At 39.0% G+C, this 25,604-nt stretch overlaps 1 protein-coding gene across 2 annotated transcripts; it reads left to right on the forward strand.

The window, feature by feature from the left end:
- Positions 1-957: 957 nt before the first annotated feature.
- On the forward strand, positions 958-25,604 carry LOC126370870 (cytochrome P450 4C1-like). Of its 2 annotated transcripts, none has more exons than XM_050015982.1 (10): positions 958-1,104; positions 10,427-10,642; positions 11,755-11,864; positions 13,226-13,316; positions 14,214-14,396; positions 15,575-15,948; positions 17,093-17,161; positions 21,862-22,024; positions 22,627-22,800; positions 25,391-25,604. In XM_050015982.1, the coding sequence occupies exons 2-10, from the start codon at positions 10,501-10,503 to the stop codon at positions 25,558-25,560; spliced, it is 1,476 nt and encodes a 491-aa protein (XP_049871939.1). In that variant the 5' UTR covers positions 958-1,104; positions 10,427-10,500; the 3' UTR covers positions 25,561-25,604. The 2 variants fall into 2 exon arrangements, with proteins under 2 accessions (XP_049871939.1, XP_049871940.1); XM_050015983.1 differs by lacking the exon at positions 958-1,104 and adding an exon at positions 4,137-4,364.

Below are 25,604 nucleotides of genomic sequence, written 5' to 3' on the forward strand. Positions count from 1 at the left end.
GGGGAGGGAATACAAGTTATTAAATAAACGTTTTTTAGCTTTTTTTTTCATTTACGTGTGTTGTTTTATCCATTTCCTTTATACTCCATACGGAATAAAAATGACTCATTTAACAAAATACGAAACCTATGAAAAATTCATTTAAATTTAGAACATTAACATTAAGATTTGATAAGCTCATATTACTCACTATTAAACGACATTTAACATTTATTCCTAAATGTACACATTTTTCTGATAATCCTGACAAAACGTAAACTTGCAAGGTGTTTCGATTTTTTTGATGAGAAGTGTATATAAATAAGAAAAGGCGACTTTGTTTTATAGTATGTAGTGATTAGACTGTTAAACGAAGAAAAATATGTACAGCGGTCATCGCCATTTAATATTAGTTGGAAGTCTCTCATTGTTTCTGGGCGAAATAATCGAATCTTCTTGATACTGAACTCGTAAAATAACACAAAACAGTTCACAAGCCGAACATGAATAGGGTCGTGTACTAGGTTCAAGATAAATTATGAAATTCTGATTACTAAATAAAGACACATCTAAAACTAACGAAAAACATTTTCTTTTTTCTATTAAACTTATTTATGAATTTTAATCAAGAAAAACGTACTAATAAGTCCGACATTTTGTCACGTTTTTCTATGACGTCACAGAGTGCTTTTTCATACAAATTCCATAGTAATTTCGTGTTTTGACGTTTAGTAAAAAGTAACTGATTTGACTAGTTGGAAACTAGCCTATTGTTATTATCTTTCCTACATTCATAAATGACACTCTACGGAGCGACAATTAACGTTTAATATAGCTTACTAGTTTATGAATAAACTGGGTTTTATTAACTTCTTTTGTAACCAGTAACCTATGCTTTGTTTAGTGGTACTATCGCTATAATATGATGCATCGTTTAGAGCATAACGTGTTGTAGCAGGTAGGTAGGAGTGGTTAGTCGATAACCTTGGATCACTCACAACACACATCTCAAGTGTTATAATGATATGAAATACGTAATATTTACAAAGACTTACTCACGTTATCATAAAGTTTACTCTTTTATTAGGTTTCGAATCAATTAATTGGATATTTGCTGATATGTAGGTAAGTTTGTTATTTAATGTTTTTCATGTATTTTTAACGTTAGTTTCCTTATAAAAATTCTGCGAAGTATGATTGATTATTGGTACTTATCGTAATCGTTATAACTTTATCTTTTCCTAGTACCTCTTAGGTAGCTATTAGATATAATCACTTCTGTGAAAAACCGGATCTGTCTAAACCCTGTGAAAACGGGATTTATTTGGAACATTGTTTATAGTCAGATAAAACCTATTCGAATTAGTAGATCAGTAGCCCCGATTGCAGAAACATCCTAATCTTATTACGATCATATCCCGATTGCAGTTTAGGCGGATGTGACGTTCGTTATGTAAAAATTGACGATTCAAAGTGTAACTATGTTACCTACTGAATAAAGATATTTTTGAATTTGAATTTGAGTTGGGGTACTCAGAGGTACATCCATCGCGAGATGACCTAAGTGCCCACACCTCACCGGTATTTCTGTTAGACCAACGTGATAGGTGAGCCGCTTCGCAGTCTATAATGGTTGAGGTAACTGTGTTTGTGAAAACTGCTATCTCAAATGCAAATCCGGTACCGGGGTTCGAACCGTCGCTTCCCGATTGAGACGCAAGCCGGTATACCACAGGTAGGGAATGCAATCCCGACTCGAGATCACAAATTCGAGATCCCGCGGGATTAGAAATATCAATCCCACGAAATTTTTGGGACCTTGTCTAGTTCATAAAAAATGTAAGTTAGGACGGCTGAAAATGATGAAAACTGCTTGTATGTGATAGTGAGGTTAAGTAAAACCAAATATTTTTCGAAAGATAACCTTTATTTTTCAATATTACTAACTATATAATAAAGTGTTCTTTGGAAAACAAAAAGTACAAATTGAAGGAGATTCGCCCAATCCCGTCAAATTCGAACGGGATCGCGTCATGTTATACTTTGGGATTAATCCCGAAAAATTAGAAGAGATCTCGCGAGATCGCGAATCTGCGAGATCGGGATTGCATTCCTTACAACAGGTGATATTTAAAATTATTTTTTTCTTCTTCCGTAATGAAACTTAACCATAGATTAAGTAATAATACAACGTATAGAATGCACGCTCTCCGCCCTGCACCGAAACAAGCTTAGAGCGAAGGTGTAAGTGCGCGTGAACTGTCTGTCTCCCTCGCAGGCACCTGGTAAGGTGGCGCACGGTAAGTACCTACGAGATTTTTATTTGAAGTGTCCGGTCTGTACCTTGACTCACGGCGATGTTTTATCGGAGGATTACGTCCGAGAGTCGCCCGGAGGCAGACAGACAGATAGGTACTTAGGCATAAGCATTGATAAAGTAATAGCCATTAATTACCTACTTAACGAAATCGATTATTTGATTTTCAACGTAATTCAACATTTTACCTAAGATAAACTTGTTTTACATTATCTAAGTATTTGTTTTGAAGGCATAATATACAGGGTGTTAGTGACATCGTAACGAATACTGAGGGGGATGATTCAGACCATGATTCTGAGTTAATATCAAGTGGAATTTTCCGTCGCAAATTCATGATTTTTTTAGATTTTTTTAATTATCTTTAATTCTATACTTTTGCGATTGAAAATTCCACTTGATATTAACACAGAATAATGTGGTAAATCAGCCCCTTAGTATTCGTTACGATGTCACTTACGCCCCTTACCAGTACATACAGGTAGCTATACAAGTAGGTATGGGTGTTAGTGACACCGTAACGAATACTGAGGGGGATGATTCAGACCATGATTCTGAGTTGATATAAAGTGGAATTTCCTGCCGGAAAATTTATGTTTTTTTTTAAATTATTTTCCGTTCCATACTTTTGCGACGGAAAATTCCACTTGATATCAACTCAGAATCATGGCCTAAATCATCCCTTAAAGTTTTCGTTACGATGTCACTAACACCCTGTATAGAGCTTTAAATTGTCGCCAAAATTAGTATCTACATATAAACTATATGTATTTTTATTTCATTTTATTTATTTATGACACAAATGGACGGTATTATGACTTAAAAAAAAAAGGTTATTATAAGATTAGTGATTATCTAGAAGATATTAATGCATGGGATTAACTGAAAGTTGATATTACGCAGCCAAATTAATAAATTATACTTAAGTACTTATAATAATATTTTATGTTTATTTTTAAAAGAACGTCTAGGGCCGTGTGCCGAGGTTTTTCTTGCAGCTTCTTTTCCCCGGCTATACAGGTTGTGAGAAGCTGCAGTAGTTTTAGGCGGATGAGACGTTTGTTTAGTAAAAAAATTACGATTCAAAGTGTAACTATGTTACCTACTGAATAAAGATATTTTTGAACTTGAATTTTTACTTTCCTTCGGGTTCGAAGGTCAGACAGGCATTCGCTTCTGTAAAAAATCTTACCTGTCAAATCTTCAAGTTATGGGAAGCCCCGTGAAAACGGGATAACGCTAGGGAGATGATGATATGGGCTGGTAATCAGTCTGTTTCATCACATTTAACGACTCCATTGTCAACATAGGCTTTTTTACCTTTGTTGGGTTTGCTGTTGGCCCCAGACTTGCCCGAGGGCATTGACGAGGCCTAAGATGGAGCTCGCTCGCCCAGAAGGTGTTCACTCTGGCTTTGAAAGCACCCGGGTTATGTGCATTCGGAAATTCAGAAGACGGCAGAGATTTCCACTCCTTAGCAATGCTCATAATGAAGGACGATGCGAAGCGCTTTGTGCGAACAGTTGGGATATCCACCTGGATCCCGACTGGAAGACTGAATATAAAAGGGGGATGGTGGAATGAGCTCGAGTGAGCTGCGAGCTGTCTTTTTGTGGCTTGTCGCGGTCCACCCCGACAGAAATTACGGGCGTGGTACAGGTATAAAAAGTACCCATAATAATGATAACGACGATTATACGCGAATCTTGACTAATAATTACACATAATTATATATTATATACATTATATACATAATAATATTTTTGTCTACATTTATGACTAATATTGTGTTTACAAATGAACAGGGCGCCTCTAGCAACGGTCGCGCAAGTTTTAATTCTGTGCTCTGAGTTTCACGGAAGTGATAAAATCAATTATGATAACGATAAAGTTATAGTGAATCATTTTTAAAAAATAGATAAAGTACTAGCGTGATATATATAAATTACTTAAATCTTAAATTGTAATGTGTTGTGTTTAACAGTGTTAAACTAAGACGTAACTGTCTCAATGTGTTATTTTTATTTACTTAATACTAGTGTTGTGTATCCTGTAAATTTTCCATCAGGTGAGGTTATAGAAACGGCCTCCGTAACCTTGTGGTTGAGCGAAAAAAAAAAGAAAAAGGAGCGTTGGGCCCGGGTTCGAATCCCGGTGGACATATTAAAAAATCACTTTGTGATCTCTAGTTTGGTAAGGACATTAGTTTGGTTAGGCTGACCACCTTATTTTCCGAAAGGCCCAATAATAACCCTGACCCCTGGGGTTAAAGAGTTTGGTACACCTCACAATCCCACGACAGAAGGAGAACATAAAGTTAGTATTTTGTAAATAAATAAACTTTATTGCACTTAACAACTAGTTACATCACAAACAAGAAGTGGACGTTTACAAGGGTGGACTTATCTCTAAGAGAGATCTCTTCCAGCCAACCCAGAGGTAGTACTAGAGTAACTGCGGAAGAATAAAAAGAGGTGCAATATATTAAATACATTATAACAATTATATCTACATATAAAACCGTTTGTTTATCGAAGTAGGTATCTATTAGCCATTATTTTTATCTTAATTATAAAATTCCTTGGAATAAGACTTGTTTAAAATAACCAGAATAAAATTAAACCTGCTTTACATGTCAGTCAATTGCATAAGACCACTAAATCCGTTTCGGCATACATCCATAACTGTATTATTTTATGTTAATTATGTTAAAACAATAAGTATGTCGAATAAATATTTTTTCTTTCTTTTCTTTAAATCTTTTAAGAGGCCATGTATAAATTACAATAAAATTCCCATTGACATTCAGTATTTATTTTTAAACGGAACCTTTGTAAAAAGGTTAGTGATTATTTTCATGACATGAATACATAGGATTAACTGTCTGGGAACTGATATTAGGATGCCAAATTACTAAATTGTATAACAAATATTTTATGGTTTTTTTTTTAAAGAACGTCTAGGTCCTGTGCCAAGGTTTTTCTTGCAGCTTCTTTTTCCCGGCTATACTGCAGTAGTTTTCGGCGGATGAGACGTTCGTTATGTAAAAAACGACGATTCAAAGTGTAACTGTGTTACCTACTGAATAAAAATTTCGAGTATGAATTTCGTTTAACTTTTCAAATGGGTTGAAAACGCTTCGTCTGAGTGTCAATATTTCTTCTGTAAAATGTTAATCAAATTAGATGCGTCGAATCAACTTTTTTTCTTTCTATATTTGTTTCCTTCACCTTAAGGCTTTCTTCCTTAAAGCTCATTTCCGGGGTAGAGACTATAAAACTGCTCTTTTCTGGATGATTAAAATAGTTTCTACATCAACAGCTCGGTCCCACAGCAAAATACCGTAAGTTGTTTTCTACTAGACAAAAGACAAGTAGACAAACAAGACAAATCTACTTAGCAATGGGTATACATCTGTGAGTTGTCGGATCCTTCTGACGGCTTATGCTGTTGAACTTAGCTTGCCCGCTATTGATACAATATGCGGGCCCCATTGAAGTTTGAATCTATAGTAATTCTTAAGAAAACAGTGTTTTCAACATAATTTAGTTTTTCATCCGTTAATATCATCTCTCTCTCTACTTAAGAGCTGCGCTCTTGTCGGTGGAGTAATCGCCAAAACCTTCACCTCCCGATACGATAATTAATTTAATAACTAATTAATTAATTAATAGTTAATTTCATATTCATATTAATTTATTCATTGCAAAGTCACAAGCAGTTAAGTGTTACATACATGGTATTAGGTACATGTGACGCCCTGCAAGGGCACAGCAACGTAAGAGGTGACAGCAGCTTCATGATAACAGTTATTATTTACTTTCTCTGCATTAGGTAAAACAAATTGAATATTTACACTTCGTTTTCTTAGCATTCACACTAGGTTATTAAAATTTACTGTATACCAACTTAGAACCTGCGACACGGCCCTGTGTTAGGTATGTTGGTGTGTATGTGTGTGTGTGAGTGGGTGTGCATACATGTATGAATCGTAACCACCTATCACGTTGATGTAACAGAAAGCTCGGTGAAGCGTGGATAGGTACTTAGTTTATCTTGCGATGGATGCACTTCTGTCTAGCCCACTTGGGAAAATTGTCGTGAGCTTATACTTCTGATGTTGGGTTACGTAAATGTAAGTGAAATAACCCTCTTCTCGGGTATATGGGTTTCCTCACGATGTTTTACTACTTACTTGATGCATTTATTTACAATATAATACTTCGTTTATCATCTGAACATAAATTCAGTTGTTTAGAGCCCGAACCATGAGACCTTATAATGCACCTAAGTCACGCGATATCTCGTTCACTGTAGGCAGATAATTAATTATCTTCTAACTTAATTGTCCATTGTCCTTCTCTTTAAACTACGGAACCGGCATAGAATAAGGAATAATACTACGTATATAACGGCAACTCCCCGCTCCCCACTGAGCTAGGTTTTCCTCACCCCCTCGTACTTTGTTTTTTTTTTTAGGTTGTTTAGTCTTAAATCGTGAAGGCTGCGCGAGGACAGTTCGTTTTTATTTTTTATCAGTTTAGTTTATATGTTCGAATTTTTAAATTGGACGCCGATGTTATTTCGTTTGGTTCGAATATTTGATCTCAAAGTAATTGCCCGCGCCGGCGAGCCTTTGTTGCGCCTATAACTATATTTCTTTTTCATGGTGATTGTTCATCAAAACATGCTAATAATTTGCAATAAAGTTAAACCTAGGTTAAGTGGTGGAGATGCAATTAATTAGTTCAGTAAACTTTGTCCGACCAAGTAGTTAATGCCATCCGCGGCAAATCTACAATAAGTCACGATAAAAAAAAAAGCTGGTGGTGGTACGATTGGTGCGGGGAGGAGTGTCCGTTCTACACGTACCTAGTTACTCTTTGTGGGCTTCTAGGTGTTGGCGATGCTCTGCTTGATGGAATACGGAATAACACAGCTGGACAGTGTTGTTGACTGCACTTTTATTAATTTTTATATTATAAAGTTTTAAAACATGATACACGTTAGTAAGATTCTAGATTCAGAAGCAGGCCAGTATTGCCATACTTAAAATATGAAATATAATTTTGTTGGGGATGCCAACACTCTTTATGCTATGGTGGTGGTAAAAAAGAGTAGACTTGATGGATCGATACTTGCGGGCTATATTGCTCTTCTAAAATATAGGACACTGCTTTATCTCGTGCCCTAAATTCGGAGCTGTTGACACGTCTCTACTTGATTTATTTTTTCCTGGTACCGTGCTCTAGTGTAGCTTTAGTGTTTTGGATCTGGAAGGGGCTGTGCACAGGTAGTGATTGAAGAAGTCCTTGGGTGGCGCGGCGGTGATATCTGCCAGGACGAGATTTTTTCTCGAAACATTTTGCCGATTTTTTGAACCCTCGTAACTCAGGTTTGGATTATTTTATTTAAAAAATAAAACGGCAGCGTGTTACAAGGCACTTTTGATTCTCACTTCGATCAAGTCGCACTCCTTTACTACGTAATAAGAAATTATTGTAATTATTTTAATTACATTTATTGCAAAAAGTTTTGGTTGTTTCTAGTCCTTCGGCTGTAGCCTTCGTAATTAGCGTCTTGTTCTTGTGGTGTATTGAGAAAAGTTCCTAGTTCAAAGATAAATTATGAAATTCTGATTAGGTAAGTACTATTTAAAAACGTGTGGTGGCAAAAAACGTTTTTTCTTTTCTTTATTTAAGTTATTTATGAATTTTAATAAAGAAAAATATAATAATAAGTGCGACATTTTGACAAGTTTTTCTAAAACGTCACAGGTTGCTTTTTCATAAAATTTCTACTAAAAGTTCCATAGTACTTTCGTGTTTCGCCGTTTATTAAAAATTTACCCTATTGCCAGCGTAGTTCAGAATAGTCGTTTCTTTTTGCAAATAAATGTACCAAGTTTATTCTGTTAGCACAGTTTTTCCTTTTCGGCATAGATTTACTATTACCGTACTTACATCATCACCGCTCAAAATGTGGGACACAAAGTTACTGTTAATATAGCGACGTTGACAGTACTTTACCTCAATGCGCGATTAGGCGCCGAACTGGCAACATGGGGAAGTACGTGGTAAAAACTTGCAAAAATAGAAGCTCAAAGCGAAAAAATACGAATGTTCATTATATTTCTAATAAGTTATGACATTGTGCATGTCATCTTAGTATAAACATTTTAATTTTTTGCAGTAAAACCCACCGAAACTATTATTTTAGTTTAAAATACATTAACTCCGAGTCGCAGTATAACCGGACCGCGTTACAAAGCACCACGTGCTAACATACGTAATAAGACGATGCGTACTTTCCTAATTTGACACGGTTTTATTAAATATATACACCGCTGTGTACGAATGTATAGCTAAATAAGCGTCAAGTTTTCGCCGCATTTTTTTGTATCGCGCGCTGTAGGTATCTACGGTAGTGGTAAATCAATAGTTTTCGGAGATTCCATCGGACAAGGTCTAAATCGCGACGAAAAAGTAATTAAGTTGACTGCTTGGAGAGTCGACGCTTATCTCTGTCTAAGACCGCCGTCCTTCATCTATCATCCTTTCTTACTTAATTAATATTTCGATATTATTTTTGATGCTGCTTCAAAATCTGTGATAATCTTTTCGGGGAACTCGTGACTCCTGCCTGTTCGAATCCTGCCTCGGGCTCTATGAGATTTTTGCTTAGGAGCTTAAACTCATATTTGGATCATAGATAATTGATATCACGTGGTTTCCAGAATCAGTGACCGGTTAATGTCAATAGGCTCGTCCCCTATCACATGCGAGTTAAACATAGCTGGCGATGGGTGTCTACTACACACCTCTACCTACCCCTTCGGTATACAGGCGTGATGCTACGTATGTTATGTTAAGTATATCACACATAACAACAAAACGTAATCTCACTACTATATACCAAATGGGCTAGTCGTAGACACATTCATTATAAGATGAACTGAGTAACAATAACGCTGCACTGAACAACAAAAAACATATTTTTTTATATTATTTTCATAAGTAAGTAATAAATAAAATTAATCATCATCACTAATGTAAGAGTCACGCCATTGTCAGTGTAGCATTCCTCTCCATGTTACTTTTTAGGGAAAACTAGGGCAGTGGTTTCCCTCTTGCCTTCAATAAAACTACTTAATAAAACTAGACTTTATAGAACTACCTGTCTTGGAGACCTATAGGTTCGCAGAGGGAAACGTCTGCGTACGTCTATTCCTTCCCGCGTTGCTCTTTAGGCAATCCTGACGCTAGTGGGGAGCGGAGAGTTGCCGTTCTATACGTAGTCATCATCACCCTAGCATTATCCCGTTTTACACAGGGTCCACTTATCTAACCTGAAGATTTGACAGGTCCGTTTTTTACAGAAGCGACTGCCTGTCTGACTTTCCAATCCGCGAAGGGAAAACCAGCCCAATACAGGTTAGGTTACATACCTCCGAAAATGCATTTCTCGGGAATGTGGGTTTTCTCACGATGTTTTCCTTTACTGATATTTATTTATGTTTTAAAGTGTTTGATGTCAATACCATAGAATCAACCAGAGGGAGTATGGAGCATACTCCACCACGCTGCTCCACTGCGGGTTGGTGGAGGTATTTTTACGGCTAATAGCCGGGACCAACGGCTTAACGTGCCCTCCGAAACACGGAATCATCTTACTTTTTCGGACAATCAGGTGATTCAAGCCTGAAAAGTGCTTAAAACAAAGGACCGTCTCATAAAGTGATTTCGACAATGTCCCCATCGGGAATCGAACCCGGACCTCCAGATCGTGAGCCTAACGCTCTAACCACGGAGGCTGTCCCTCCGGTTGATTGAGGGGAGGCCTGTGCCCAGCAGTGGGGCGTATATAGGCTGTTTATGTACCATAGAATAAGGAATAATACTCCGTATAGAACGGCAACTTTCTGCCCCCCACCAGCATGAGCTAGGCTACCTCACGCCCCCTCGAACATAGTTTCTTGAATCGTAACGCGTCAGACGTCACACACACAGATGCGTGTGTACGATAATGTCAATGTGTGTAGTGTCTGTGTAAAACGAGGTTGTTTGTATGAAATGTCCGGGTCAATACTTATGATTACCTACTAAAATTATACTTTTATTATTGTTTCAGATCTTTTGCCGCGTCAAGTTAGAAGACGATTTATCTTCGATTCTTCTATAGAAATTACTATTAAAGACTGAAAAATGTTTTGGTCTATTATACTGGCATTAGTATTGTTGGGGCTTATATGGACAGTGATCAGAGAGGGGCATCCTTTAGACAAGTTGCCAGGGCCAAAGAGACCCGTGGTGGGTTCGATCCTCGAATTTATAGGCTCTAACCCTCGTAAGTACAATGAAGGTTATTACAGGTGTTAGTGACATCGTAATGAATACCTTTTCTTTTTTTTGACTTATTGTAGATTTGCCGCAGATGGCATTAACTACTTGGCCGGAGGTAACGAATACCGACGGGAATGATTCAGCTTATGATTCGGAGTCAATATCAAGTGGAATTTTCCGTCGCAAAATTCGTGTTTTTTTTGATGTTTTAAATTATTATCAATTATAACAGCCTCCTTGGTCTAGTGGTTAGAGCGTTAGGCTCACGATCTGGAGGTCCGGGTTCGATTCCCGATGGGGACATTGTCGAAATCACTTTGTGAGACTGTCCTTTGTTTGGTAAGGACTTTTCAGGCTTGTATCACCTGATTGTCCGAAAAAATAAGATGATTCCGTGCTTCGGAGGGCACGTTAAGCCGTTGGTCCCGGCTATTAGCTGTAAAAAACACCTCCACCAACCCGCGGTGGAGCAGCGTGGTGGAGTATGCTCCATACCCCCTCCGGTTGATTGAGGGGAGGCCTGTGCCCAGCAGTGGGGCGTATATAGGCAGTTTATGATACTTTTGCAATGGAAATTCCCCTTGATATTAACCCAGAATAATAAGCAGAATCATTACCCTCAGTATTCGTTAATATATGTCACTTACAGCCTCGGGTGAGAGCCCTCAGCGCTCCCCATTTGTCCGGCCAAGTAGTTTATGCCATCTGCGGCAAATCTACAAAAAGTCACGTCAAAATAAAAAATCCACTTGATATCAACTTAGAATCATGGTCTGTATCATCGTTACGGTGTCACTAACACCATGTATTAAGTAAGTATTAGGTACGAGAAGCTTGTTTTGAAGATGCGTGTTCAAATTATTGTGCATCACTGTATAGGTTCTTAGCCTCTAAGCTCTAGGCTCTAAGCCTCTTAAAGGATTCGGTTTTAGAATTCCGTACCTCAAAAGGAAAAAAGGACTCCTTATCACATTAAAAATGTTCCAGCCACGATCACTGTGATGAACAAACTTTTTATGTACAAGTTTGTACGGAACCCTCGGTGCGCGAATCCGACTCGCACTTCGCCAGCTTTTGTGTAAACAAAACCTTTGCTAATGGAGCATTTATTTTCAGGCAAGTTGTTTGAACTACAGAGAAAATTTGCTAAGTTCTACGGGGATCGATACGTCGTCAGAATTTTGAAAAGAAGAATACTACACGTTCATAACCCTAACGATATTGAGGTGAGTTGTAAATAAAAGAGTAACTTAATGGTATAATAAAACCAGGTATGCTCAATCCTATGACAAGCCGTCATTGCTAGCCCATTGATGACGTAAGTGTTACCATTAAATTGGTATATCCAACATTTGAAGGACGTAAATTTTATTATTGAATGTAGTGAATTACTGACTAATGTCATCATCATCATCATCACCCCATTAACGTCCCCACTGCTGGGGCACGGGCCTTCCCTATGGATGAATAGGGAAGTCTCCCTATTCATAAACTACTTGGCCGGACAAATGGGGAGCGCTAAGACTCTCACCCGAGGCTGTAAGTGACATATATTAACGAATACTGAGGGGAATGATTCTGCTTCTTATTCTGGGTTAATATCAAGTGGAATTTCCATTGCAAAAGTATCATAAACTGCCTATATACGCCCCACTGCTGGGCACAGGCCTCCCCTCAATCAACCGGAGGTGGTATGGAGCATACTCCACCACGCTGCTCCACTGCGGGTTGGTGGAGGTGTTTTTTACAGCTAATAGCCGGGACCAACAGCTTAACGTGCCCTCCGAAGCACGGAATCATCTTATTTTTTCGGACAATCAGGTGATACAAGCCTGAAAAGTCCTTACCAAACAAAGGACAGTCTCACAAAGTGATTTCGACAATGTCCCCATCGGGAATCGAACCCGGACCTCCAGATCGTGAGCCTAACGCTCTAACCACTAGACCACGGAGGCTGTTAACTAGACCACAGAGGCTGTCCTAACATATCTAACCCTATTATACGAAATCGTAATATGGCCCCTGCGATACAAGCAAAGTAGTAACCGGGACCAACGGCTTAACGTGTCTGCCGAAGCACGGATCATCTTACTTTCGGACAATCAGGTGATCAGCCTGTAATGTCCTAACCAAACTAGGGATCACAAAGTGATTTTAGTGATGTGTCCCCACCGGGACCCGGGACCTCCGGATAGTGATCCCAACGCTCAACCACTGGACCACGGAGGTCGTTACTGGCATCAGATATGGTTAATAGGTTGCCTACAAGAATCTTGTAGATACTTACGTTATTGCGAGTCCCTCAACTTGTATCTATTGTTCTGGGGGGTTAAAAAGGCCACATCGGAGCAATTCATCTAAAAAATCAATATTGCAATTTGACATTTGCGCATATAAAAGTAAGTGCGCAATGCAAACAAATGTCAAAAAGCAATATTGCTTTTTTAGATGAATTGCTCCGATGTGGCCTTTTTAACCCCCTGGTGTAATTTATGGTAGTTCTTGTTCTGTTTATGTGCAATAAAGTGTTTTTGTGTGTTAATAAAATGAAATATTTGTCTTAAATACACTTTATTTTTACCCGCAGGTAATACTATCTCACTCCAAGAACATATCCAAAAGCCTAGCCTACTCGTTTCTGGAACCATGGCTGGGAACGGGCCTGCTTTTGAGCACAGGTAATCTTGATAATCTTGATAATTGGGTATATCTTGATAAATTATGAAATTCAGATTATTAAATAAAGACAGATCTAAAGGTGACAAAAAACCTGTTCTTTTTACTTTTTAATTTATTTATGAATTTTAATAAAGAAAAAATTAATAATAAGTGCGACATTTTGTCACTTTTTCTATGTCGTCACAGGTTGTTTTTCGTAAAATTCCATAGTAATTTTGTGTTTTGACGTTTAGTAAAAAATAACAAATTTGACTAGTTGGAAACTAGTCTATTATCTGCCCTTGCGGCATGGCATACGCTGTCGAGTTAGACGCGACAAATAATTCTGGCTTCGATCTATTTATCGTAGAGCCCTAGAATTCTACTAATATTTTAAATGCGAAAGTTTGTAAACGTGAAAGGTTGATTCAATGTAATGTTCTTACCAAACAAAAGACAGCTGAACAGGTCACAAAGTAATTTCGACGTCTCCATCCGGAATCGATCGTGAGCCCAATATTCTAGACCACAGAGGCTGTAGTAAATTCCGCCCAAGTATAGAATAGAAATACTTACTTAGTTTAATATAAAAGGGCGCCACACACAAAAAAACAGACGAGAACATCATATCCCCCTAAACAATTACAAAAAAGCAAGACGAATGTTTGTCGAAATGATCATAAGGTTGTGGTGGACGTCCTCAGATAAAAGGGCCTCACTCAGCACAAGTCGCGGCATGAACCACGACGCTGATATTATGTGGACCCTGTTGGGTGACGCACGAACATCGTGTTCAATAAATATGTGTAAGTAGTTAATGCCATTTGCGGCAAACTTACAATTAGTCACGTCAAAAAAAATGCTGTAGTAAGCTATTGTTTCGCGGACTGACTAGGTTAATAATGATACATTTCTAGGTAGAAAATGGCACAGTCGCCGCAAGATCCTCACGCCGACGTTCCATTTCAACATCTTGAAGAATTTCACTCCAGTCTTGGAAGAGAAGAGCACCAACCTCGTGCGCTACCTGCGACAGGCCGGCAGGAGGGAACACGACCTCTTTCCTCTCATTAGTGACGTCACTCTCTACGCCATATGCGGTAACTACCAGCACCAAAAAAAGAGCTTTAGTATCTAGGCAGATAGGATTAGAATACAAGAAAGAACAATTTGAAAAAAATAAAGCAGCTAATGTTCTTACTATTGAAAAGTTTTTTACAACAGAAGTAATCGAAGCAATTTAGGTATCTAACAAAGCAATATTGCAATAAGACATTTGTGCATATAAAATTAAGTGCGCAATGTAAACAAATGTCAAATAGCAATATTGCTATCTTAGAAATTGCTTCGATGTGGCCATTTTAACCGCCCAGGAACTCTTCCACTTCGAACATTACCGGAAACCGCACATCACTTCTTATCGTGTGGGTTGTGAGGTGGAATCCTAACCTTATCAACCCAGGTGTCAGGGTTATCACTGAGCACTGACATGGCTCATGTAACGACTACAGACTACCGCACATCACTAATCAGCACCTTCTAGTGTTGCCAGATCTAGCATAAGGTGCATACACCTTCGTCGCTATTCTTCTGTAAAAGAACAGTCAAATTAGTTCGCCATTTAGAGCAGTTTTGCTTCTCAGTGCCGGTTCGAACCTCCGTACTGGACTTGCACCAATGAGTTGTTGATTCATCTGACCTGCAGTGTTTGTGCAAGATGTGTGATACTACATAGGTGGTCCTGACGTTGGCTCGACGATGTTATAGACGACACAGGCGATACGGCTCACCTATCACGTTGGTCTAACAGAAAGCTCGGTGACGTGTGGCTGTAGTATTTATTTCTTCTTGCGGATTTACCTCTACTCCATTGGATATACTTACTCGTAACTTCGTGAGCTTATGTTGGCTTATGAATTGGTGCGGGCGGAGAGTTAACGTTCTATCATCATCAATTGAAGAGCCACTCTCTTGTAGGTGAAGCATTTTCCATTCCAGTCTATCAAAGGCCAATTCCTTGACTTCCCTATAAGACACGATGTTAACCTTTTCTTTAATCTGTTCCATGTATGCTCTTCTTGGTCTTCCCCTTCCTCTATTTCCTTCTAGCTTTCCTTCTATGATGTTTTTAATAAATTCTAACGTATTACTTTACGTATTATTGTATTCGTACGTATTTTAACGTTATATAAGCCGTATTATTCTTTATTGATTTTAGGGCATCGCTTCACTTCAGTCGGATGAAGTGAAAATTGTTAAAAAAATATGTATTTTACAGAGACGGCAATGGGAACTCAATTAGACCAGGACAAATCGACAGCCTCTGTGGAATACAAACAAGCCATACTCCAAATGGGTACTCTTCTAGTCGAACGAGTTACGAAGTTCTGGCTCCATAACGACTTCATTTTCCAACGCACAGCAATATTCCAAAAGTACGATAAAATACTGAACAAAGTACATTCTTTCGCCGATGAAGTAATTTTGGAAAGAAAAAAGCAAAGGACGCAGAATGGTGCGTGTGATGAGACAGAAGATGCAGTGGGAAAGAAGAAACGGATGGCAATGCTGGATCTCTTGTTAGAAGCTGAGAGTAAAGGGGAGATAGACTTAGCGGGGATTAGAGAAGAAGTCAACACTTTTATGTTTGAGGTAATCATCATCATCTGCCTGGCATTATCCCGTTTTTCACAGGGTCCGCTTACCTAACCTAAATATTTGCCAGGTCAGGTTTTTTATAGAAGCGACTACTTGTTGGACCCTCGAAGGGAAAACCTGCCCAATACAAGTGAGGTCACATACCTCCGAAAATGCACTTCTCGGGAATGTGGGTTTCCTCACGATATTATGTCACGGTGTTGTGTTATGTTACGTTTGTGGTAATGTTACAAATTGTCCTTCAATTGAAAAGTAATGCTTAATAAAATTATAATAAAATAGTTTATTTAGGTAAAACCTACGACACACATATACATATTTTACAACATTAATATACACACATTAATATTTTGTTGGAAAACATAAAGGTACTTATATGGGTGCCGCAGCTCACCAAAAAAGGCCAGGGTTCAGTGAAAATTGAGGGCAACACTGATAATCCATCTGTTAATTCATTTAATCCACCTTAGGATTTCGTTTCAACAGTTACTGCAAGTTGTCTTTGATTACTTATGGCTGTCCCGGGTGTGAGTTTGTGAATGTAATACTTATATTCACAATTGGGGTAGTCAGAGTTACAACATCGCATGATAAACTATGTAGCCACGTAAGAGATTTTTTTTTGACGTGACTTATTGTAGATTTGCCTTGCATTAACTACTTGGGCGGACAAATGGGGATCGCTGAAGGCTCCCACCCGGTACAACGTTTAAGACAACAGGCCTGAGGGTGCCCAGTTGGGGGCGAACCTCGGCTCAGGGCATCGTCTGTGAGGATAAATATTAGAAAAGTTATTATTAAATCGCCAAAGACCTTACACGGCTCGTATAACGACTACTGGCATCTGTGAGTAGTCTAACCTTGACACCAGGGGGGTTAAAAAGGCCACATCGTAGCAATACATTTATTTAAAAAAAACGATATTACAATTTGACATTTGTGTGCATTGCGCACTTACTTTTATATGCGCAAATGTCAAATTGCCATCCTGAACTGCTTCGATGTGGCCTTTTAAACCCCCCAGGGGTACTGAGACTGATCAACGATCAGCGATCTCACATCACAACTCACACGATAGAAGAAGAAGACCAATATGATCTCCATATTAATAAAGAAATCTTTGTGTTTCCGGTTACAGGGTCACGACACAACAGCCACAGCCCTCACATTTGGTCTGATGCTCCTCGCTGACCATGAAGAAGTTCAGGTAAGACATCTTACAAACTTAGTCTCAAGTTATGCTACATAACGCTACGATACCAAACATACATACATACATAAACTCACGCCTATTTCCCACCGGGGTAAGCCGAGACTATAGAATTCCATTTGCTTCGATCCTGACACACTTCTCTTGCTTCCTCCACATTCATCAATCGCTTCATACACGCACGCCGGTTCAGAGTAGATCGTATTAAACCTTTTCTAAGGACATCTCCAATTTGGTCAATGTACTTAAGTCATTCTCGGTCTCCTCACCACGACCTCACCCCCGTCTTCTTCCTCATGATACCAAACTGAATAGTTATTAGAAGCTTAGTGATTATTTAGATGATATGAATGTATGGGATTCTTCTTCTTCTATCGTGTGGGTTGTGAGGTGAATTACCAACCGCATCAACCCTGGTGTCAGGGTGAAGGTGATTAAAATTACTATTGTATAACAATATTTTATGCCCGCTATGTGCGAGGATCTTTTCCAATAAGATTGGGTAAGCCATATGCGAGCACATGAACGTCTTAGTTGAAGCAGTCGCCGTAGCCGAAGTCGGCTGGATCACACCATCATCATCATCATCATTTTATGTTTTTCTTTTAAAGAACGTCTAGGAGGGCCCGATGCCAAGGTTTTTCTTGCAGCTTCTTTCTCTTCTTCCCCGGCTATACAAGGTGTTAGTGACATCATAACAAATACTTAGGGGGATGATTCTGACCATGATTCTGAGTTAATATTAAGTGGAATTTTCCGACGCAAAATTCACGATTTTTTTTTTATTATTTTCAATTCTCTACTATTGCGATGGCAAATTCCACTTGAGCAGAGTCATCCCCCTCAGTATTCGTTACGATGTCTCTTACACCCGGTACAAGTACATACATGTAGCCATACAAGTACCTAGGTATGGGTGTTAGTGACACCGTAACGAATACTGAGAGGAATGATTCAGACCATGATTCTGTGTTGATATCAAGTGGAATTTCCTGTCAGAAAATTCATGAAAATTTTAGTGTTTTTCTTTTTATTATTTTCAGTTCCATACTTTAGTGACGAAAATATTCCACTTGATATCAACTCAATCCACGTGAATCATCCCTCAAAGTTTTCGTTACGATGTCACTTACATTCTGGTGTACGAGTAGGTTATGAGAAGAACTACTGCAGTAGTTTTAGGCGGATAAGACGGTCGTTATATAAAACTGGACGATTCGAAGTGTAACTGAATTATCAACTGAATAAAGACATTTTTGGATTTGAACTTGATCTTCCCCTGGATGATGAGCTGGATTACCTTGTATTTGTCATTTCTCATGACGTGGCGGTAGTGGCCGAAGTTAATAACGAGATTATAGTAGTATTATGCTGTAGTATGCTGGCGAGGAGTGAGTATATATACCTACACATACTCACTCCTCACCAGCATACTGTATTCATATCTATAAGTAGTTGCCTAAACACAACTACTTACTTATAATTATTCTGTTCTGTTTTTATTAATATCAGTAATAATAGATTACATTATTATAGATTTTGTTAGAATAGAATAGAATAACTTTATTCCCAAAACAGTGCAGTACAATAGTAGAGAAGATAAAGATAAGTATACAAATCAAAAATACACTGCCAGGGAAAAGGGACTGACTCAGCATGTTGTTGCGAAGGATAGTAGAAATACCACTCTTAGCAACAGATATTCTGCCAGTACCTAAGTTACGCTTATAAATACTTTGAACTATCGTGCCAACAAAAAGTGTCGGGATTTACTTACAATAAATAAGAAAATAAGCAAATATAATTATGAAGAAAATATATGAATTAAGGGATTACGAAAAATATGAAAGTATTAGTCAAAGGTAAATAGCCAAGGGGTTAAATTATACATAATAGATACGACAAATAAACAGATGTGTAAAATAAAAGTTATTAACTATGTATTTGCCTGTTACGCGGACCTTTTCATAACGAACAAAGGCTGTATATTCGATTAATGCTCTCCGTCGAAGCCTTTGTTGACGTGTTGTCACGTCAGATACACTTTTTGTACTTTTTACGCGTTTATTACGTCGCCGGGCAGAGAACAATCAAAAATAAAATCGAATGCACTTTATTGCATACAAACAGAACATAAAACGTGTAACTACAGCACAAATGGGCGTACTTATTGCTTTGAAGCTCTGGGCTTAAAAAAGGACACATATAAGCAATTTACAGCTAGTTACATACTAATGTAATTTAATTTTTGACATTCAAAAAGCGCTATGTAAGGCAATTTTGAAGAACAAATATTTTTGAATTTTGAATTCATCTAAAAAAGCAATATTGCAATTTGACATTTACGCATATAAGTGCCCAATGCAAACAAATGCCAAATAGCAATATTCGTTTTTTAAATGAATTGCTTTGGTGTGGCATTTTTAACCTCCCAGGAATCAGTTTACACGGTACACAATATTTAGAACCTACCGAATCCGAATTCTGTTTTCAAATTCGTGGATGGCATCTGCCGACACCCCAAGCAATCGACTCTACACACGCTGTGAGTGACCTACTAGGGTCTACACAAAATTTATACTATTTAGTGAAATAATAAATCTCTGAGAAGGCAGAAATATTAAGAAATGTGTCTGTAATTTATACAAATTTCACTATTTAAACACAATATTACTATTTTATTTAAGTAAGTACTTACTATTTTTTTTACTGTTACCAATAATATAACACTGTCAAAATGATTAAATACTTACATAAATCTATCTACACGTCCATAAAGTGGAGTCAATGAAGGGCTTCACTTTTAACCAGCTAGGGCTAGGTTCGGTTTTGATGATTTTTTCTTTTGTACTGGTATTTTTTTATATCATTTAAAATCAGAAACATCTTAAGTGGCCCAAATAAATATTTCGATCAAATAAATAAAACTGATATTTTTTATTCGAATGGAAAAAGGATTTAAAGTACTTACTTTTCTGATTCTGTACAAAGACGGCATCCAATTACTTAGTAGCCCTAAAGCATCATTATTTGATCGAAATATTCATTTGCACCACTCAGGATGTTTTTAATTTTATTCTTCTTCTATCGTGTGGGTTGTGAGGTGGATTACCAAACTCATCAACCCTGCTGTCAGGGTTACTATTGAGCCGCCAGATTCTCCTGACATGGCTCATGTAACGTCTACGTACTGACATCAGTAAGTAGTAACCGAGACCTACGGCTTAACGTGCCTTCCGAAGTACGGATCGTCTTACTGTACCCACGCGGGATTCGAGCCCAGGATCTATATGAAGTGAGAATAGTAGAGTCAACAACACAACACACACAAGCCGGAGCTTACTAACTTCTAATTTCCAGGGACAGGTCCGATTTTGACGATTTTTCTTTTGTAGGGGTAGTTTTTTATAACATTTAAAACTTATTAACGACCTCGGTGGTCCAGTGATTGAACGTTAGGCTCACGATCCGGTGGCCCCGGGTTCGAATCCCGGTGAGGACATATCACAAAAATCACTTAAAAAAAAAACACAAATAAAATTTATCGAACAACTAGATCCATTTGGTTAGTAACAAACTTAAGAACTATGTTAGTAAATTATCTTAAATATCGATAAGGTTCTATTAATCATACAGCCGATCAGTGGACAATCCCCACTGTCGGCTACCGCCCTCAGGACGCTGTTGCTGCTGTCGCGCAGTCTGCGCATCAATGATGCTGACTTCTTGCGTACAATAGCTTCAAAGCTGTCGATATCCGCTAGCGCAAACATTGCCGATGCACTGCAGAAACGCGGCAGCCGCAAGAACCGCCTGAATGCGTTATAATATTGAATTCTTAGGGCACTGTAGGCCTTCTTGGTATAATTGGTCCATAGGGTGCGGGAATAGGGTGTGGGCATAAAAGGACGTACAGTAGGCCCTAAAAAGGGTTATTTTAACTGCATCCGAGCAGCGTCCAAACCTATGTACCAACATATTCGCCCTGACCGACAGCGCCCTACGCTCCCTCTCAATGTCATCATCGTCTCTAAGGCCGTCAGTAACGATGTGTCCGAGATATTTAAAAGAGTACACTCTGTCCAGAGGCTTATTATAGAGCCTTATGGGGGGCACAACTTCAGGACACTTACTGCCGGCCTTAAAGACCATGTACTCCGACTTTCTGGTATTGTACCGTAAACCATGCGAGACAGCGTACGATTCACACACACCGAGTAAAGCTCGCATCGCACTGACCGAGGGCGCCAGCAGCACCATGTCGTCCGCGTAGCTGATAATGTTGACGCACACGCCGCCGATGTGGCAGCCGACACGCATGCTGCTGAGCTCCCGGACCAACGCATCCACATACAGGTTGAAGAGCTTGGGAGAGGTTATCCCCCCCTGCCTCACCCCGCACTCCATCCTGTACGGCTCGAAGTATTCGTCCGCCCATCTTGACTTTGTGATCCCTAGTTTGGTTAGGACATTACAGGCTGATCATCTGATTGTCTTGATTGATTGGCACGTTAAGCCTTCAGTCCCGGTTACTACTTACTGATGTAAGTAAGTAGTCGTTACATGAGCCATATCAGGGGTCTTTGGCGACTCAATAATAAGTCTGACACTAGGGTTGATGAGGTTGGTAATTCACCTCACAACCCACAGGAGGGTAAATCAATAATTTATCTTTCCACTTTTCCCATATTTCCCAGGAACGAGTACGTGAAGAAATTGAGAGGGTGGTGGGGTCTCGTGTACCGACCATGACGGACCTGGGAGAGCTGAAATACCTGGAGGCGGTCATCAAAGAGACCTTACGGTTGTACCCCAGCGTCCCCTTCATCGCGAGGACGATTACCGAGGACTTCATGCTGGGTATGTCGAGTCGACTAGAAAGTTAAACATATTTTTATTACATAGTTACACCATAGAATAAGGAATACTACGTATAGAACGGCAACTCTCCGCTCCCACCAGCGGCTGAGCTAGCTTCACCTCACCCCCCTCGGCCTTACTATAGTCTTCAATCGTATAGGCGTCAGACGACACAGACAGTTGCGCGTGTACGATAACGTCAATGTGTAGTGTCTGTGTAAAACGAGGTGTTTTGTGTGAAGTGTCCGGGGTGACTTGAACCTTTTCCTTCTTTGCACACACACACACACGCACGCACGCACGTACGCACGCACACACACGCACACGCACACGCACACGCACACGCACACGCACACGCACACGCACACGCACACGCACACGCACACGCACACCCACGTACACTTTAGAAAGTTTTAGTTTTTACTTACTGATGTAAGTAAGTAGTCGTTACATGAGCCATGTCAGGGGCCTTTGGCGGCTCAATAATGACCCTGACACTAGGATTGATGAGGTTGTTACTCCACCTCACAACCTACACGATAGAAGAAGAAAGTTTTAGTGATAGAACGCAATTTTTGTAACATTTAAATTTAATATTTTAGGAGATATTATGGTACCGAAGAACTCTGAAGTGGCGGTACATATTTACGATGTCCATCGCAGGCCTGAGATATACCCTGAACCCGACGTCTTTAAACCTGAGAGATTCCTGAACGGAACCACGCGACATAACTATGCTTATGTGCCCTTCAGTGCAGGACCCAGGAATTGTATAGGTGAGTTTCATCATCAGCTTTATACCGTTTTCACAGGGTCCGCTTACCTCACATGAACATTTCACAGGTACAAGAAGCGACTGCCTTTCGAACCCGCGAAGGGAAAACCAGCCCAATACAGGATACACACGAACACACATACGAATTTCTCGGGAAAGCGAATAAGGAAAACATCGTGAGGACACCCACGATGTTTTCCACGGCACGGAAAACATCATTTGGTGTTTGGCACGGTGTTTTCACGGTGTTTTCATATACATTTACAACGTTAAAATATACACACAGTAATATTTAGTTGGTAAACATAAAGGTATACCTATGTAAACAAAAAAGGCCAGGGTTCAGAAAATTTACCCAGCGGGAAACACAGATTTTCAACAAAACGAGGTTGTTTGTATGAAGTGCCTGGGGGGTGCTAACACCATGTGTGGGCTATTTTCGAACAATAAGCATGGACCGCTATCAGCGGGTTATCTTCCCGGATATGTCGTGAAAACCGACAGGGGATCGGGTCGGGTTCCTGTTGAAGTTGTTTATATAAATTGTAAAGAAGCCGAGGTTGTGGCGTGCGACAGAATCACAATGAATGCATAAGGAAATATAACATCAAAGTTGCAATTCGAGTATAAAAGATGTAATTATAACATATTATAGGTACCTACTATAGGTATACAAGTTGTGAGAAGATGCAATGGTTTTAGACAGATGAGACGTTTGTTATGGAAAAAATGACGATTCAAACTGTAACTATGTTATTCTACTGAATAAAGATATTTTCGAATTTGTGACATGCCCGGGATGAAGACGTTTCTCGGAAAAATTCATTAATTTCCAACAGAAAAACAGTTTCCGCTCGACATTTCGACAAAAACATTTTTCTAACGAGATTCTTACTGTCAGAAAGTATCTCCTGTCACACTTTCAAACATAATTAATTATAAGAACATTCATTTGTTAGCTTCCCCGTTTAATCCTGGTTAAATTAGTCTTAATTTTTTTTAGTTCACGTGTTTGAAGCCCAGGTCAGGCTGTGAACCACTGAATTCGAGATTATGAGTTTGAATTTCTGTTTGGATCACGCTGCACAAGTCCTGGAGCGCCCGGTAAATGACAATAGACTCGTGCTCTTTTTTTGTTGTTCTTGACGTGACTTATTGTAGATTTGCCGCAGATGGCATTAACTACTTGGCCGGACAAATGGGGAGCGCTGAAGGCTCTCACCCGGTACAACGGTTAAGACAACAGAATTAATCGACCCTAGTGAGTCGATAGCGATAAGCGCTGATTGAGGGAAGTCGTCGAGCGCCGGCGGGGTCGGTATCAGGGGGCCTGAAGTGTTTGGTGTCGCGAGCTGATTGGCTGCCTTTATGGCTAGGGTAATCGGGTCGTCGGGAGTTATCGTACACGCGCATCTGTGTGTGTGACGTCTGACGCCATACAATTGAAGACTAAATTATGTCCGAGAGGGGGTACTAAAAATGGTCATCATTTATACCAACAAACAAAGATAAACATTAATAACTTTATTTTTTTTTTCGTTCTAACCTTAAGTATTTATGTATAATACCTACATCTTTGCGATAATATTTGTTTATGTACACTATTTCTATTAAAGTAATTTGGTATTATATTATAATGTATTTACACCATTAACACATGTTTATGGAACGCGATGTTCGTGCGTCACCCAATAGGGTCCACATAATATCAGCGTCGTGGTTCGCGCCGCGACTTGTGCTGAGTGAGGCCCTTTTATCTCAGGACGTCCACCACCACCTTATGATCATTTCGACTAACATCCTTCTTGCTTTTTTGTAATTGTTTTAGTGGAAATAAGATATGATATTGTTGTCTTTCTTTTTGTGTGTGGCGTCCTTTCATAATAAACTATTTCTATTCTATTCTATTCTATAAAAGATGCATATGTCTGTTATCCATGAAATGAGAAGGTTTAACAAAGAGAAATCTGTACAACACCACAGCATCATCTGTATTGTTTTTGAGAAACGTAGTCTGAAAAGTCCCTCAATACTTGTGGCTCTGCCCACCCTTTTAAGGAGTATGGGAATGATTTATATGTGTATTATTAAACAGAACGACCGGTTCAGTACAATTAGTGATTTTATTTCAATACATACATACATACATAAACTCACGCCCGTAATCCCAAATGGGGTGGGCAGAGCCACAAGTAATCAAAAACAACTTGCAGCCACTGTTGATACGAAGTCCTAAGATGGATATGATGAACCTTATGGTGATAAGGGATCAGCCTATCGCCCATAACATTAGTCCATCATGTTAGAGGCCGCAATCCCTCTGTCGGTTTTTACGACATGCCCGGGAAAACAAGCAGCAAAAAAAAAATATTATAAAATAAAAAAAAAGATTTTATTTCAATAAATATATCATTTTACAACAGCTTCATAGCGCTGTAAAAAATTGTTCTGTCAAAGTGCGTCAGCTAGTGTTGTGATGTTCATTAGTCGTAGATTAGCATAGTGACGTCTCAGTCGAGATTAGATCGATCGAATCTTTTCTGTCTAACATTAAGTATTTCTTTTATTTAATATACTTTGTTCTTCTATAGGTCAACGTTTTGCCATGTTGGAGATGAAGAGTATACTGTGCGAAGTCTGTCGCAACTTCAAGCTGCTTCCTCGTACCAAGGGTTGGAGACCAGCTCTCGTTTCCGACCTGGTCTTACGGTCCACTGACCACATATACGTCACCTTCGAGCCAAGAACCTCTGAGCTGTGAACAACAACAAAAAAAACAATGAAATTAAATCTTAAGTCTTTCTA

This window comes from Pectinophora gossypiella, chromosome 11, assembly GCF_024362695.1.
Source record: "Pectinophora gossypiella chromosome 11, ilPecGoss1.1, whole genome shotgun sequence".
Classification (NCBI taxonomy): Eukaryota; Metazoa; Arthropoda; class Insecta; order Lepidoptera; family Gelechiidae; genus Pectinophora; species Pectinophora gossypiella.

What these genes read in the sequence shown, in the direction of transcription:
- LOC126370870 (XM_050015982.1), top strand. Translation starts at nt 10,501, where the DNA reads ATGTTTTGGTCTATTATACTGGCATTAGTATTGTTGGGGCTTATATGG. An exon ending in ATAACCCTAACGATATTGAG is followed by an intron (nt 11,865 to 13,225) that starts GTGAGTTGTAAA and finishes TTTTACCCGCAG; the next exon opens with GTAATACTATCTCACTCCAA. An exon ending in AGGACCCAGGAATTGTATAG is followed by an intron (nt 22,801 to 25,390) that starts GTGAGTTTCATC and finishes GTTCTTCTATAG; the next exon opens with GTCAACGTTTTGCCATGTTG.